The sequence below is a fragment of the Haliotis rufescens genome, unplaced genomic scaffold (genome assembly GCF_023055435.1).
Source record: "Haliotis rufescens isolate VD_foot unplaced genomic scaffold, xgHalRufe1.0.p SCAF_9, whole genome shotgun sequence".
In the NCBI taxonomy this organism is placed as follows: Eukaryota; Metazoa; Mollusca; class Gastropoda; order Lepetellida; family Haliotidae; genus Haliotis; species Haliotis rufescens.
This window is the reverse complement of record NW_025964383.1, coordinates 24,422,092-24,438,323: the sequence shown is the minus strand read 5'-3', so window position 1 is coordinate 24,438,323 and position 16,232 is coordinate 24,422,092. Positions and strand designations below refer to the sequence as shown.

Here is a 16,232-nt window from a genome sequence, read left to right as displayed (position 1 = left end):
CTGTCACATTCTTAAAAAACTTTGTCATCGTTGTTTGGTCAGAATGATACAATTGAGACAAGAGAAACTGAGCACGGCGAGTCTCAGTCAGCCAATGAACCTGTCAGAAAACAGAAAGTAAGAACATTCCAGTCAAATTGGCTAACTGCACACCGCTCGTGGTTGATATACGATAAGGAAAGCGACTTCATGTATTGCAAGCTTTGCACCGAAAATGGTAAAACAAATGGCATGACACAAAACACTAAGTGCAGAAATTTCCAAAATAGTACCTAAACCAGGCATATAATAATAATGATCATAAATTGGGACTCATTAAAGTTTCAAAGGGACTCGTATATTTCAGATTGGACTCATAAATAGTCAGTTCAGTGAGTCCCAGGACTCAGGTAGTTAAATTTGTAGATTTATCACTGCCTTATTATCTTATCTTATAGCTGGAATATGGGCGAGTTTGAGTGTTCCACAAGAACCAAGCTAAGAGTGGATAGCTTCTTTAAAAAAATAATCTGTTTGTATCTGGCCGTCATCAGAAATTATAGTGGTAAGAGAAGACAGTTTGTCCAGCATTTGTGTAACTTGCCAGTCAACATGTGTTCACTGATACACACAGTCATTTGGATATAAACGTTGTCAATAGCTCTGCAGAGTAAATGTATACAGGAAACTGCCTTGATAGCTGGCAGGAAATACAATGTGGGTATTTCCGATTCAGGGAATATTCTCAAGTAGACATATACTTATTGAGATACGTTCTATTGTGTCAGAGGTAGAGAGGTCACGATCCTTGTTAGTAACACGTGGGCAAGCTGTACTTCATTCATATGCATTGATTTCGTTTGTGATATCAGGTTTTTTGGTCGTGGAGAGTAGGTGGATGGGTGGCTGTGAGTGCGATTGACTCATGAGAGTTTCTAAGGCTTCGGTCCTGCTCCACACTGAAGTACCTGTTGCTATTACATGTGGTGGTGGTGAGGTGAAATGGGGTTTAATGTCGTGCCAAGATTATTGCACTTCTATAGCCACATGCATGTACGTGTGTGTGTTTGTGTGGCGGCTTGTACTAGTCCGGACTGATGCCGATTTATAGTGCTAGCTCATTGAGGTACCATGCCGCAGTTTAACATGAATACCCCACTCAGACACAGTATACTGACCCCGAGCCAACCAGTCCTTGTTTTAGCCCCTTAATGCCGAGCGCCAGACAGGGTAACAACAAGTACCATCTTTTTAACGTCTTTGGGTATAATGCGGCCGGGGATCGAACCGCGGACCTTCCGCTCTCCGGGCGGACGCTCTACCACGAGACCACGGAGGCGGTCTGTTACATGTGATGTGTCCCAAGGTGACTCTGTTCACCCAGCAGCAAATGGGTACCCGGTAGGATGAGATGGCAATGTGATTGTTAACCACCTCACAAGCAGCATGGGTTGTATGGTCTCCAGGGAGCTGAGAATTCATTAACTGTAAACAAGAATTGTGATAATTGTTAAAAAAGCTTGACGTGACAGGTTTTTTGCCATTTAGTCAATTGTTTCCCCTGATCTATTACGAGTTGCACTGTCCTGTTCTTTAAGGTGTGAACCCTTGTCGGTGGGAAGAATGCACAAAGCCCTGGTGAATTTGGCCTTTAATTAAGTGCTATTGAAAAGTTCCTGTTGGCTGTGTGGGATGTAGCTTGGCTGCTGGGTGACATAGGTGAAGGAATTCATTTCATGTAATTATGTGAGGAATGTGGTTTATGCAGCTATATTGCACATGTACTATAATACAAGAACCGTAGCAGCTCCCAAACATGCTTGGAATAATATCCTTAGATTGCAAAGTGCAGTATCATTATCTCACATCAAAGATCTGGACAATCATTCATGATTATGTCAGCACATTATTGTTGTTATTATAGGCGGGGATGGGGTAGCCGAGGTGTTTGCTTGTCACACCAATTGCAGAATAGGCCCTCAGCAACCCATGCTTGCCGTAAATGGCAACTATACTTGTCATAAGAGGCGACTAATGGGATCGGGTGGTCAGGCTTGCTGACTTGGTTGATACATGTCATTGTATCCTAACTGCGTAGATCGATGCTTGTGATGTCAATCACTGGATTATTTGGTCCAGACTTGATTATTTACAAACCTCCGTCATATAGTTGGAGTATTGTTGAGTGCAGGGTTAAACAACCAACCAACAAACAAAGCCCTGGTTCGATATCCGACATGGTACAATGTGTGAAGCCCTGTTTATATTGTTCTTGCCGTGATATTGCTGCATTATTGATAAAAGCAGTGTAAAACCACCCTCACTCACTCATTAAGTGCATTAAAAATTGATTCATTCACTACGTCATGTATGTAAATGTTAAAATTTCTATAAACTGATTGTATCTTATCATATTTCAAATCCGACCACCCACACGCGACCCTCGGATGAGTTCCAATGTTTCAACACAAACACGACTACCCAAACCTCCAACAACTCCATCCCGACACCCCATCATCAGCACCGGCAAAACAACCCCCACATCACGTATGTACCTTCCCACAGAGACGGAGAAGGTCTATACAAAATGATTATTTTTGCTGTTCATTTGAGATATGAATATACGTGAATCTTCTTGAACGTTCGAAATAATTATTCTTTTGATTCCAAATCTATATCAGTATTGATTCATCTCAACCTCATTTTGAATCACACTTTGTCCAAGAAAGAAATGTTTTTGTAAGTCATTCAGAAATTTCGAACTTCAGAAACAGCAACCAACCACGAGAGCGCTGTGAAGCATTCTAACCCTCCTACACAATGGTGTTTAAGGATTTTCCAATGAAAGGTTTTTGATTGTTTTTTCGGTATAACATTTTCTCAGTGTCCTTTACTCAATCGCAATAAAGCTGACTTCACCAAAAATGGTTTGCATTTTGTCTTGCAAATTTGATTCTAAAAAATGTAATCGGCTGAAATGTCATGCATGTTAAATTTTGGAAATGTCAAAAGTTAAGTGTGCTGATGAATGGAGTTGGAATGTAGATTACTTGATTGTCTGTCTTTTCTAGGTAGGAAATTAACACGCCTGGTGGATTTCAGTAGCGAGGTAAATGCTTGATCGTCAGTATTTCCCCGTGAGTTGAGTGGGCAATGGTGGATCTCGCTTTGGATGAGCAATAGCGATATGTCATATATTACATATATCAAAAAAATATTTGCATTGGAAGTAATTGTTTCAGTTACATGTATTTTAGTAGACTGATACTTAGTCTGTGAAAACATTTCTTTAAACAAATTGGAATTTCTTCTTCTGCTGTTTTCATATGTGGAATCATGAAACTAGACATGGTTTAGCAAGGCTTTTTATATATAAAAATTCCAGAGTCATGGCATAGGACAAGTACTTGAGAATTAAATGTACATTATTGTTATGTTTTTGTTTGTTTTAAACATATTTTATTAATATTAAAAGGTCAAATGGATGAGGCAAAAGTCATTGTCCAACTTTCCATCAACATGTATACAGACTGCGGACAAGTGTAATTATTGAAATATATAACATGCATAAAAAGTGTGATACAATACATTATTGCTAAATGTTAACATATTATGAAAAGAAAATCTTCTGTCACATTTTTGACAATATTATATCATATTTTGTAGTATTTTTGAAGCAGGTATGAGTACTCACCTTGGAACGTCATAATTAAAGAGTAAAAGAAGTTAAAATCCATTATTTAAACACAATAGTTTGGTTGAGGGCCTAGCACCTTTATGAAGCATGTATGAATACTTGTCTCGTAACGTCATAAAAGAAGATCAAATCCATGTCAATCCTATCTTCATTGATCCAAGGGTTTCTAAATAGGAGGGACATGGAAGAGATATAACTCATAATACCCCAGAAATTCCAGTCTAGTTGGGCAAGGGTGGAAACTGGACATATGTAGCCAGTTAACTCCCTTGCTTGGGGAAGATGTTGTCAATCCTGTCTCCATTGATGCTACGGCTTCTAAATGCACCTGAAAGATATTTCGATGTCTCAGAAAGAGTTTCCAAATTAATTCCATTGTTTCTTGTGATCACCATGCCAACCGGAGACAGTGCCTCGGCATCAGTAATGTATGCAGTGGATACATGCAAATGGACACTGAGGCTGACATCTTGGATTTGCCCTCCCAGCAATTACCATGTTTGCATTCCCCAAATACATTTCAGCTGGGTGTACTTGTAGATTTGGGAGGAGGTCTCATTGTTTACTGTTACCGGACACCCTAGGAGGTATCAGGGATAATTAGCCAGCAGATGACTAAGTGTGAGTGACTGGGTTTGTGTTCCACACATGAGAGCTTGTTGTTGCCCTTGCTGTAATTGACAACCATTAGTGCTATGTCAAATTATGCAATGCTCCAATTTCGTCTCAGAGAGGACAGAAGTTAATTGAATAGGATCATGTTATTGTTTATTTAGGTATAAAAAAGAACATTCACTTTCAGATAATGATATCACTTGGCTAGAAATTAGATCGTTTGGCAGATGTGTTGCACATTCAGTAATGGGAGCTTATCAGAAAATGCAACATTCTTAGATGAACTATTTCAGTTTGGAATGGCAAAAAGGAAAATCAATGAAAGTTGTCAGTTTTGTTGAAAGTCTTCTTTTTAAAGACTGCTGCAAAATATTCATAAGGGCAGTCGGTATCTGTGACCACTAAAAGTCAGAAGTCTGCGTTTAGTAAATTTTTAAAAAAAGTTTTTGTCTAGTAAGCTAATATAGCTAACAACATTCATCTCAGACTAAATTTACATTTTAAGTGAGTGTGGTGCGCTTGACCTAATGTTGCTGGAGACACCTAGATTTGGTTTCCAGTGTTACATCATCCTTGATGGGAATCGAACCCAGCCCTCATCACGATGACACTTTGACCACTTTGATCTTTGAGACGACACATTGACCACTAGGCTAGCCAACTGTCATTTTTGTGTGTGTGATAACTGTCATATAGCCAGAAGCTGAAACAACAATATTATATATATTTCAAGCCCTGATCATCTGCACACACTTTTCATGTTGGTCAGTGGTTCTCTTCAGGCAAATGGAATTTCACATGTGGGGATACCTGGGACATCTTTCAACTTTGGCTTTGTCTTTTTCTCCCCCCCCCCCCCCCCCCCCCCCCGTTTTTTTAAACCCCTTCTCAAAAGCCTCTCATCTTGTGCCTGACTGTCACTGTTGCTGAACACTGGAGAACAAGAAGTACTCTGTGAACGCCAATCTGTTTTCTCTCTCTACAAGGTTGTTTTCTTTCACAGTCAGCGACTCCAGCAGGGGTATTTTTCCAAGAAGTTTCGTGACAATTAGTGTCAAAATTTAGAGTAATTGTGCTTGTTTTTACCATTTTTGTGTTCAAATTGTATTTTCACATTGCCTGGAGGTTTTGAAGAGTTTTAATATTAGCTCCCTGGCAAAGCAGTTTGGACATATTTGTGGTGTGTTTTAAAAGGAAAAGATACATGGTTTAAAAGATTTGCTCCCTGGTTTTAGAACATTGATCTCTGCATATTTCACTGTCGGTCCATCTGTTATCATATCAACGTCAGGGGGGGTGGGGGGGCAAGTGGTGCAGTTGCTATTTGCAGACTTTGCAATTTCTGCCATGGAATCCAGTTTCACTTGACTTGTTTGATGTAGAGGTTTCAAAAACGCCTACAAAAATAGCAGTTGATTATTTGTTGACAACACTATGTGCTGCATGTATCTCAGTCTGGTGGGGGGGGCGGTCGGGTAGCCTAGTGGTTAAAGCGTTTGCTCGTCACGCTGAAGACCAGGGTTCGATCCCCGACATGGGTACAATGTGTAAAGCCCATTTCCGGTGTCCCCCATCGTGATATTGCTGGAATATTGCTAAAAGCGGCGTAAAACATACTCACTCACACTCACTCAGTCTGGTGGGGAGAGTGTACCTTTTAGTTTGTTTGCAATGTGTGAAGCCCAATTTCCGCCATGGTATTGCTGCAAAATTGCTTAAATCAGCGTAAAACCATACTCACTCGCTCTACCCAGTTCAATTTTAAGTCTTCGATCACTCAGCCTTAGCTTGGTGAAGTGGATACGATGTGATGATATTTTTCTTGCAAGTTGAATAGAAATGAAATATATTTCAGCTGAAAGGGAGAAAGCAATATACTTAATGTTATAACTCTTATCAAGTTTTGTCAAGTGCTATTTCTTCATGTTAGTTAAATCGGCCCAAAACATTACAGATGACACAACTCGGCCCAGAGGGACAGACATTGATAATAACCTGCAGAATTATTTTCAGATTGCATGTTTTCTAAACCATGTGAACATGATATTGATATGAGAAGAGATCAGTTTTAATTCATGAGCATCATTGATGTAAAAGTATTTTTTCGATAATGTTGTGATTGGAAACATATGATACTCCAGAGATTCCTGAAGGCAAAACTTCACTTCAGTATTTTGGAGGAATAGGCTTAAAGTGTTATGTAGCGAGCTTAGCGAGAGTGAACTTTATGGATAGCTAGAAATGATGCATAACTCCTCTTTGTGCTCTGATGTTGCTAGTATTTAAACCTGGGTCACTGAGAGGATGAAACTGATGAATGCATCACTCACTCACCAGAGAAAGTTTAGTGGTTTTAGTTAGGGCACCACGGAAGTGACTTACTGTGCCAAATTGAAGCTTATTAGACAAGCCAGTGTACAAAGCAAAGCATTAGCCCTTTGATACAAGAACATTATGGCATAGTATTATTATCCTTGAGTCTTCACAGCTATCAAGCCACATTTTCATGGCTGAGCGATCCTAAAGATGATGATTTCACAGTGGGTTTTAGTGCATAGGAAGTGGCTGGCTGACCTCGGTGGTTTTTATCAACAAGTGGGCCAGGCCACATGGTCCATCTTGGCTGGGAGGAATATAAACACCATCAGTTTAGATGCTGACTGAACTGGAGGGGTGTAGATCTCTCAGCACAGACAGAGGGGCCCTGGCATCAAGTTACACTGCAAACTTGCAGGGCCAGCAGACTGCTTCCCCCTCAACTGCCTTCTCCATTATAACATCTCCTCACTATAGCGCTTGTCCTGTTATGTAAGCCTGTTTTAACTCTTCTGTTATTGTTGCCATGTATTGTGTACCTTGAAGAAAGGTGGTGGAGACTTAAGCTGATTCTCTGACCCTGCTCAGGGGAAAATGAGAAACACATGTGTCGTAATAATGGGGAAGTAACATTGGATTTGAGAATGAAGCGTGGAAATCCCAAGACGTTGTTTATTTTCTTTTATAAGAACAGGGTTGACTCTAGAAAGAATTTCAGCTGCCCCGTAGACTGAGTAATGCTGTACATATGGTTGCAGTTTGGATCGAAAAATTGTGGTAGAAAAAGTAAATGAGATTTTGGAGTGGTGGAGACTGGCTCCTAGCAAGTCCCAGTTGTGGGTAAAGTCTTCAAATTGCTTGCTTCAAGCTAAAAACGTTGATTTTTATTCCATCTGCCTGTATTGTAAGTAGCCTGGAATGAGTGAGAGATCGTGTGAATAAGTATATATATGAGAGCTGTGTCTAGGTCATCAGACGGGACTAGCTACAGTGAGCCTGCCTGCCTGCCTGCACAGGGGAGGAGGGAATATCTTTACGAATCTCTGTCTTCTCACTTTCATTGTCTTGGGCGTTGCTAACAGTCGGCAGGAGTTTTTCTCATCGCCACTGGCTGGCAGTGTGTATGAGCACCTCATTATGCCAGCAAGGAAGCTTTTACTTACATCCTCCAGCACTTTCCAGTTTGCTTCTCATTAACAGACGACATTTACCGATTTAGCCAGCAATTGAGTTCAGAACAGCCCGGCTGGGATTTGCTTTTGTGTTCATGTTGGACGTGACATTATTGTGAGCTTTTGTCCGCTTCTCCCTTCAACAAATGACACATAAAAGTTGGACAGATTTGGCCCTAGTGTTTTTCCTGTGTTGCAAGTTGAATGTACAAGGCACAGATGTGAGAAAATTTCACAGATGAGAATTATGTGACATTGCTGACGTCCACCACTTAACTGTTGTCGTGGATGTACTATGAAAGACTTTTGGAAATCATTTCATTGAAATTTTGACAAAGATTTTCATGACTCATCCTGCAGGATCCAGTTAATTAATCTGAGCAGTTGCATCATCTGTTAGATTGACTGCTTGTTTACTGGTGAACAATTTCATTGAGAATCATTTTAGGAGGCTCGGTGGACATTTTACGTAAGGCCTAGTATGTGTCAGTGAAGTAACTCAATCAAAAGTTGAAAAGTAAGTGGTAGGATATGTCGGTGCTTGGTAGCGGGGGTGATCGGAAGTGACACGGAAAAGAGGAAACAGACTACCGGTCAACACATGAGACCTGATAGATTGTGCCGATGTGTGTGTAGCCTTGAGACACCAGCAATCAGATGCAAAGTGCCACTGACCCCTTGGGGATAAGTGCTTGCTAATTCTAGTGTCCACTTGACCAGTTGATAGCTATTACATCACTGGTCCCTGGGATAACGGATTAATCAGAGAGATCACAAGCCTTTTGTTGCATAGTTTATAGCTCCGTTATTGTTGCAATGGTGATATGCACTTGAAGGATAGTTCTCATCCCATGGTGTTTTATCATATGGATAAGGTGCATTCTGAAGCTGATTGTCTCAGTTTGGAAAAGACACCAGTGATGTTGACAAGTTGAATTCATACGCTCCTCGGATTGTTCAGGGTTGATACTGACATATTTTCTGTTTACTTCGGTGCTATTTTGCTTAGCTAGATCACAGCTGCCTTTGGACTGACAGAAACAGGTTATTTTCTCAATGAAGTGTACAGACCCCTGTCAGCAAGCTGTCTCCCCTACACCTAAAGTCATGTGTAGTTTGTGTATAGAGGAATATACCGGCTATGGTAAGTGAAAACATGCACGTGCATTCATCAAGTGGATGTACATAGCTTTAACAAAGAACCTGTTGTCTTAACCATGTCATTATTTGTCTTAAACATGTCATTATTTGTCTTAAACATGTAAGTCAGGGCACGCAATTATTCATTCTGAATTTGAATCAGTATTTCGGGTTTTGTAAATATATGATTTGTGCATATTGCACATCTTCAAAAGTGTTGTCAGTGAACATGTAATATGTGTTTTAAAAATTAGATCAGGTTGATAGGAGATTTGCAAAACAAGTACAACATACCATATTCGCCCTAATAAGGGCGCTCTCAAAATTAGAAAAAGGGGTCTCTTATTAGAATATTATTTTGGTGAAAAAAACAGAGTTGAAAGATCATAAATTTCGTGGTTTATGCTGACAGCCTGAAATGTTTATACGCCAGATATATTTTTCAGGAATCTAATTGCCCATAATTAGGGGGGCATATAACACACGAGTGAGTATTATACACGAATAAATAAGTCTTGTGTACATTGATCAATCGGAAGGGGTGCTAATTGGGATTGTTCACTAGCCAATATATAAGCAAATATCGCTGCAGGTGCTTATTAGAGTGGAGGGCTTATTAGGTCGAATATGGTAGTTGTAAACAAATTTAAGATTTAAGAGTTCAGTCACATGATAATGTATAAATGTGTCATCTTAATCGCGCCGCCATATGTGTACACTTCTATATCTAAGTGGTTTTAAAAAATTGATCTGTCAAAATGGGATGGAACCTCTGTGAGTAAAGTCAAGGCAACATTTATTTTTTAACTTTTTAGTGAACAGAATCTAAATTCTGATCAGGTGACAAAACTGTTCATGCCATTGCTTTGTTGTCAGAGTTATCTGCCCATGTTGTGTACTATAAAAATCTAGGAAATCGGCTAGATTTGCAGAGTGTACTTTAATGTTGAGGGGATCTTACATACAACAATGACAGATCATAACTAGAAGACATAAAAGAAACTGATAGCTTATGGCCCAATAAAGAAGGTGATAATCTGTTACACAACAATCAGATGACAAACCTCTGTTGGTGGTACACCATTAACTGTGTGTCCTGGGGAAACTCACCCTTTGAAACCAACTTTGTGTACAGTACCTTACATCTAACCTGACCTGATTTGGAGACATTTTACCGTCTTATGAGGTATCACTGTTATTGCCCTTGTAATTTCTCAGAGGCTGAAATGTTGGATGTTTTATGACACCATGATATTGCCCCCTTTTGCAGTAAAGTAAGATTAATGGGTGTAGTTGATGCATAATATATTCATGATAATCATCATATATGAAGTTTGCAATTAAAACTTGAAAATTCGCTTGAAACAGTTCATCAATGTTAAAAAGAAATTTCATAGCCAAGTATTATCGTGGTTGAATGTTCAAATATTGCCAGGGGCGTTCGGGTAGCCAGGTGGTTAAAGCGTTCGCTCGTCACGCTGAAAACCCGGGTTCGATTCCCGACATGGGTACAATGTGTGAAGCCCATTTCTGGTGTCCCCCGCCGTGATATTCCTGGAATATTGCTAAAAGCTGCGTAAAATCAAACTCACTCACTCACTCACTCACTCGCTCAAATATTGCCAGTAGAATAGCATTGATAACAATAAGATCCCTGGGTATGGCTGGTCTTCACACATTTCATGGCTTAGATAACACATGGGAGGGAGTTGGGAGGAAATATATTTCATAAATGTACTGTTTTTGATAATACTATACTTTGCATATATGTGTTGTCTGAGGATATAGGTTAGGTCAGGTCATCGGAACGCACATATTTTTTCAGCTTGGTAGTTTGGATGCATTCACAGACAATGACAGGCTATATTCATGTCCCACATAACAACCATTGTTAAGTCATTTCCATACAATTGACCAGAAAGGCCTGGTGTACATCTAGCTTAGTCATGCTTGATGGCGGAGACGCCCACATGTCAGGGTGCTGTGTGATTATGTAACATTACATGACCACAGGGCTCTCCCTAACATGCTGCACCAAACCTTTGTCTCATTGTGATGTTGTATGGCTGGATTAATTGCTCTTGTAACATGTGAAAGTGCAGACCTTTCCCGGCCCAACTGTGGGCAAAACACATTGTGATGTTGAATTTTTTTATGATGAAATAGTTTATGATACCTACTTTAACATATTGACATATTGAAATGAGACCCACAAACCATCACAACACACACACACCTACACACACACACACCTACACACACACATGCGCACGCTCGAACACATGCACTCACACTCGACACACATGCGCACGCACACTCAACACACACACACACCTACACACACACATGCGCACGCTGGAACACATGCACCACACTCGACACACATGTTCACGCACACTCAACACAAACACACACCTACACACACTCACACTCAACACACATGCGCACACACACTCCACACATGCGCACCACACTCCACACACATGCGCACGCTCGAACACACACACTCCGCACACATGCACTCACACTCGACACACATGTGCACGCACACTCAACACACACACACACCTACATACACACACTCACACTCAACACACATGCGCACACACACTCCACACACATGCGCACGCTCGAACACACACACTCCGCACACATGCACTCACACTCGACACACATGTGCACGCACACTCAACACACACACACCTACACACACACACTCACACTCAACACACATGCGCACACACACACACATGCGCACCACACTCAACACACTCCGCACACTCGAACACACACACATGCACGCTCGAACACACACACTCACACTCCACACACATGCGCACACTCAACACACACACTTGACACCCCGAGCCAATCCAACCCCTACCCCTTACGTCCTACCCCTACCCCTTACGTCCCTACCCCCTACATTACCATACAGGATGAGTTTCCTGGTTTGTAAATGCTTCTTTTGGGAAAATCGTTTTCATTTATGATGCGATTATTTTGTGCATGGAAAGGTAACTATGCTTGAATGGGATTGATATAGAGAAATGGCCTTTTATAATATTCAAAGGAAATGAATAAAGATCTTCTTGATGATTTGATGCTGCTGTGCTAAGAGGAATGTTTACCAAGTCAGTAATTCAGAAAAGACAAGCCCGTACAACTTTGTAATTGACAACATTTAAGATGTTATCTACCTGCTAGGAGGCTGACTGTCTCAAGATGTGGGTAATGAAGACCTCTCTATCAGTGAATCTAAGCCCACCTGTACCATGGTTGTCGATGGGCCATGACTACACCTAGACAGTGTGATGACAAAGTAACCCTGCACTGCGCTTAAATAAAGGGAAAGACTGTGTTACCTTGGAATGAAGGATGGGTGAATGCTTTAAGATGTTGTATGTTGCTTTGAAAGTGATGAAATATTGCAGACGATTATCTTCTCTTTAGGTTTTAAAGTGTTGTTTTGAAAGTGATAAAAAATTGTAGGTGATTATCTTCTCGTCAGGTTTTAACTATCCTAAGTTATTAAGATTGTTGTGTTTTGAAGAAAATTATTTTCTTTTGGGTCAGATTCAAAGACATTGTTAAAGATGTTTTTATGAATTCAGTTATATTATTTTGTTTGAATCGTTCACAGCTGTCTTCCTTCACCCTTGGCGGTCATCTCTGTCTGAGTTATGTTTGTTTTGTGAACTGTGTAGTTTTCCCTCTCGACCAACTCCCTCCCCACAAGCTGCCTTACTGTCATTGGTTTGTTCACTTGAATAGTGGCTCTTATCTCCCAAGAAGTGCCCATATTTGAAGTTCTGTTAGATACATTTTATGTTCACATCATACAATGACAAATTATTGATGCTCTGTTACTCTAATATCAGACATTCTTTATAAAATGTGCAAATATTGTTTCTAAACAATTTGTTTTAACATGACTAAAAGCTCAAAACTGGTATTCAATTGAAATCTTCTTATCATTTAGGACTTCTGGAGTTTAGGGATTAGTATAGATATTTGAAAAATATTGAAAAAGTATTGAAAAAATATTGAAAAATTATCCAACAATTTTCAAGACAAGTATGTAGCAATTTTTTTAAAAAGTTATTTCTTTGCTGATTTTTAAGAATAGCCACACATGTTCCTTTTCTGTGAAAAAATTTCCATCATCAATCATCTCGGGTATTCCCACGAAGTAAATGTTGACAGATCATCATCCGTCTTTACTGCTAAGTGGACTGGAGGCCGAGGGTTAAATGCGTACCTGCACGTTCTAGTGTCACGGCCGTGTCTGCGGTTTCACCTGTGTCGACTATAAGGACAAACTTCGGAAATGACACCCGTTGCATTGTCCCTGTTCGCAGTCAGACAGCTAGACATTCAGTTATGCTAACTACGCAGGTGTATCAAAGGGATCCACGCGAAGGCCCTTTTCCCCATCGCCCTGTGTATACATTTCCACTCTGCTATCGTCTGCCTGTGGTATTAAGTCGTGTTTCGACTCCAACCAAATATTTCATGCTAAAAAATTGTAATAACACCTGCAAATATTTTATTTGAAATGGCATTTTTGAACTTAGGGAAAGTTCGTGCAATTTTATTTGGTAAACATGATTGTGATTCTTTGTGAATTTTCAGAGTTTGAGATTGAAATGTTGACATGAGCTGACGCAGGTCGCGTGTTATGCATTGGTTTTAGGGTGAATTCTTTTTTGTAATGTCACTTGTCAATATTTGATGTTTGACATAACCATTGACACTTTCTGCGCTATGTGGTTTTGAAAATTAAGACTAAGCATGGAAAAACTTGAAAAATGTTAATTGATTCAATTAAAAGAAATTATTCCATAGGTTTAAGAAATTAAAATATAATAGCTTGAATTAGTTATGTATTATAACCATTCCTGTCTGTTCAGTTGAATTGGAATATTTTTTGTTGAAAACATGCGACCATCATAGAAATGCTTTAAGTCTTTTCGAAAATCATCTGAATTCATGTAAATTTACATATGACACACAGGATATACAGTTGAATGGCGTTAGGGAGTGATCAGGTCCTCGTTGTGACCACTAGCTAATTTGTCTAGAGCCTTACATGCAGTTCAATTGAATGCAGACCTATTTGTTCAGTTTTCCACTTGTAGTACTTATTGACATAGTATTTTGATGTTTAGGATATTGTTTTGAGAGTTATGTGGAAAATAATAAATTATTATGGATTTCTGAGTGAGTGTTCCACACTTAATTTCCATCTATCAAAGCTTTCTGTTGCAGCAGCATGTACCTTATGCATTTAACAGCAAGATTCACTGTTAATTTCCCATCTGTTATAGCAGTTATTTCACGGCTCATTTAGAGGAAATAAATCTCCTCCATATAATAAGAAAATAAGTTTCTGTTAAACACTGTTTGATGTTTGTGAAAGAACTATGTGTGTAATTCATCTTTTGTAAAGAAAATTCCAAAAATATTTTTCTGGGATGTATGCAGAGCCCTGATTGGTTGGACTTTGTTAATATTCTAGAACCAAAACAACACTGAGTGAGCATTGATATTAGACACCTTCGATTTCCCGATTTGGACACCAGTGGAGGCTCATTCTGTTTTCCCCATGGTGTCTTTTAAGATTGCTTTTACCCACATTTGTTTGTTTGTTTGTTGTTTAACGCCGCACGCAGCAATATTCTAGCTATATGACCAAGTCAGCGAGTCTGACCACCGATCCCGTCACCTCTTACAACAAGCAGCGACTAACGGGATCCGGTGGTCAGGCTCGCTAACTTGGTTGATGCAGGTCATCGTATCCTAATTGTGTGGGTCGATGCTCATAATGTCAATCACTGGATTGTCTGGTCCAGACGCCATCATATAGCTGGAATATTGTTTAGTGAGGCACATAACAACAAACAAACAACAATTCAAATTGGACTCAATACAAAAAAAAGTCAATGCTACCCTTGCATTCACTGAAGAGTGCAACCAAACCTTTACATACCAACCATTGAACACAGACAATAAACGCCCAGTGTTATACCATCTACTTCAAACAAAAAGTGACATGTATGGATCCTCGCAGCCGGTCTTGATGTCAACATTAAATCCCCGTCCCCACCCCCATCTTCTCTATAATAAAGCTCAGCTGGGAATCTCTGACATGGATAACCTTCTTCTTTGATCAGGTTAAAAATTCACTTTATTTAGTTACATATGTGACAGGAATGAGAACAATAGACTTTGAGGGGAAATTCCGATCCCCAAGAGGCATAAGCAAGGGCATAAAACCCAACAAGTGGCATTGTTTGGTCTTGAATGGATATAGTTGTCATTCTTCCGTGATGACACACGTCTACTCCTGCTGTTGACCCGCGCACCCCACGAGGCTGACACAGGTAAAGGTATGCCCCACTGTGTCTTGGCAGGCTGTTGAATGCAGTTGGCTTTACTATTCACAGTACAAAATCTGTATAAATACTCACAAACAGTCACATGGGTCTTTTGAAGTGATATTTTGTTTTGTATGTATTTTGTTTTACATCTATGGCAATGATGCTAGTTATTTGCTGATGTCAGAGGGTGTAGAATCTGAGGGTAAATGTTGATTTTTGGGACTGTTTATGCTGAATACCAACCTGTTGAACAATGAATATGACAACAAGGATTGCACGCTCTCAGCAGTTTTGTGGCAGTATTTTGCAGGACCTCACAAAGTAGAGATTTCAATCTTTCTGCTTTAATCATTAGGCTAATGAAGCTGGACCAAATGTTCATGAACATCACATCCCATGCCACAGCCCACCGTATGTAAGTCCTTACCAGGGTATTTGTACTGGGCAAAAGGTTCTGGCAAGTTTATTCTCCGAAGACAAAATATGAGTTTAAGAATTAAGGTATAAGAGTTCTTGTCATAAAACAAGTGTTAAAATTAAAAGAATTAGGGGGGCTCTATGTTTAACTACTATAAGTAAACCTCTCTAGAACCCGAGAACCTCCATTAATTTATCATTGGTTAAAGACTAAATAGGGCAAAAACACTCAAGGACCCAGTGAAAGCCATTAATTGATCATTGGTTAAAGACTAAAGCAAAAGCCCTCCAGGACCTCTGGACCCCCATTTATTTAACACTGGTTATGGACCTGATAAGGACTAGAAGCATTTTCTGCCCTAGGGTGAACTGATACAGCGTGGTCACGATATGATACATAGGTAACAATACTATACATATTGTAAGACACATATTTATGTCAAGTTGCGTGTAAACACATGTTCATAGCTGCTATTTTTAATAGTGAACTTGGAAAGCTAATTACAACACATT

General features: G+C 39.8%; 1 protein-coding gene across 5 annotated transcripts in view; it reads left to right on the top strand.

Annotated features, from left to right (window-relative positions):
• LOC124117022 (fibronectin type-III domain-containing protein 3A-like) overlaps positions 1–16,232 on the top strand; it is a 175,147-nt gene that overhangs the window by 84,561 nt on the left and 74,354 nt on the right. Inside the window, exon 1 of one of the 5 annotated variants that reach the window (XM_046478694.2) lies at positions 7,412–8,923. The exons of the other annotated variants lie outside the window; for them this stretch is intronic. Within the exon in view, the coding sequence (XP_046334650.2) occupies positions 8,836–8,923 (88 nt within the window). The 5' untranslated portion in view covers positions 7,412–8,835. Of the gene's footprint in view, positions 1–7,411; positions 8,924–16,232 lie in introns of those variants that run through there. 5 annotated transcript variants of the gene reach the window in all.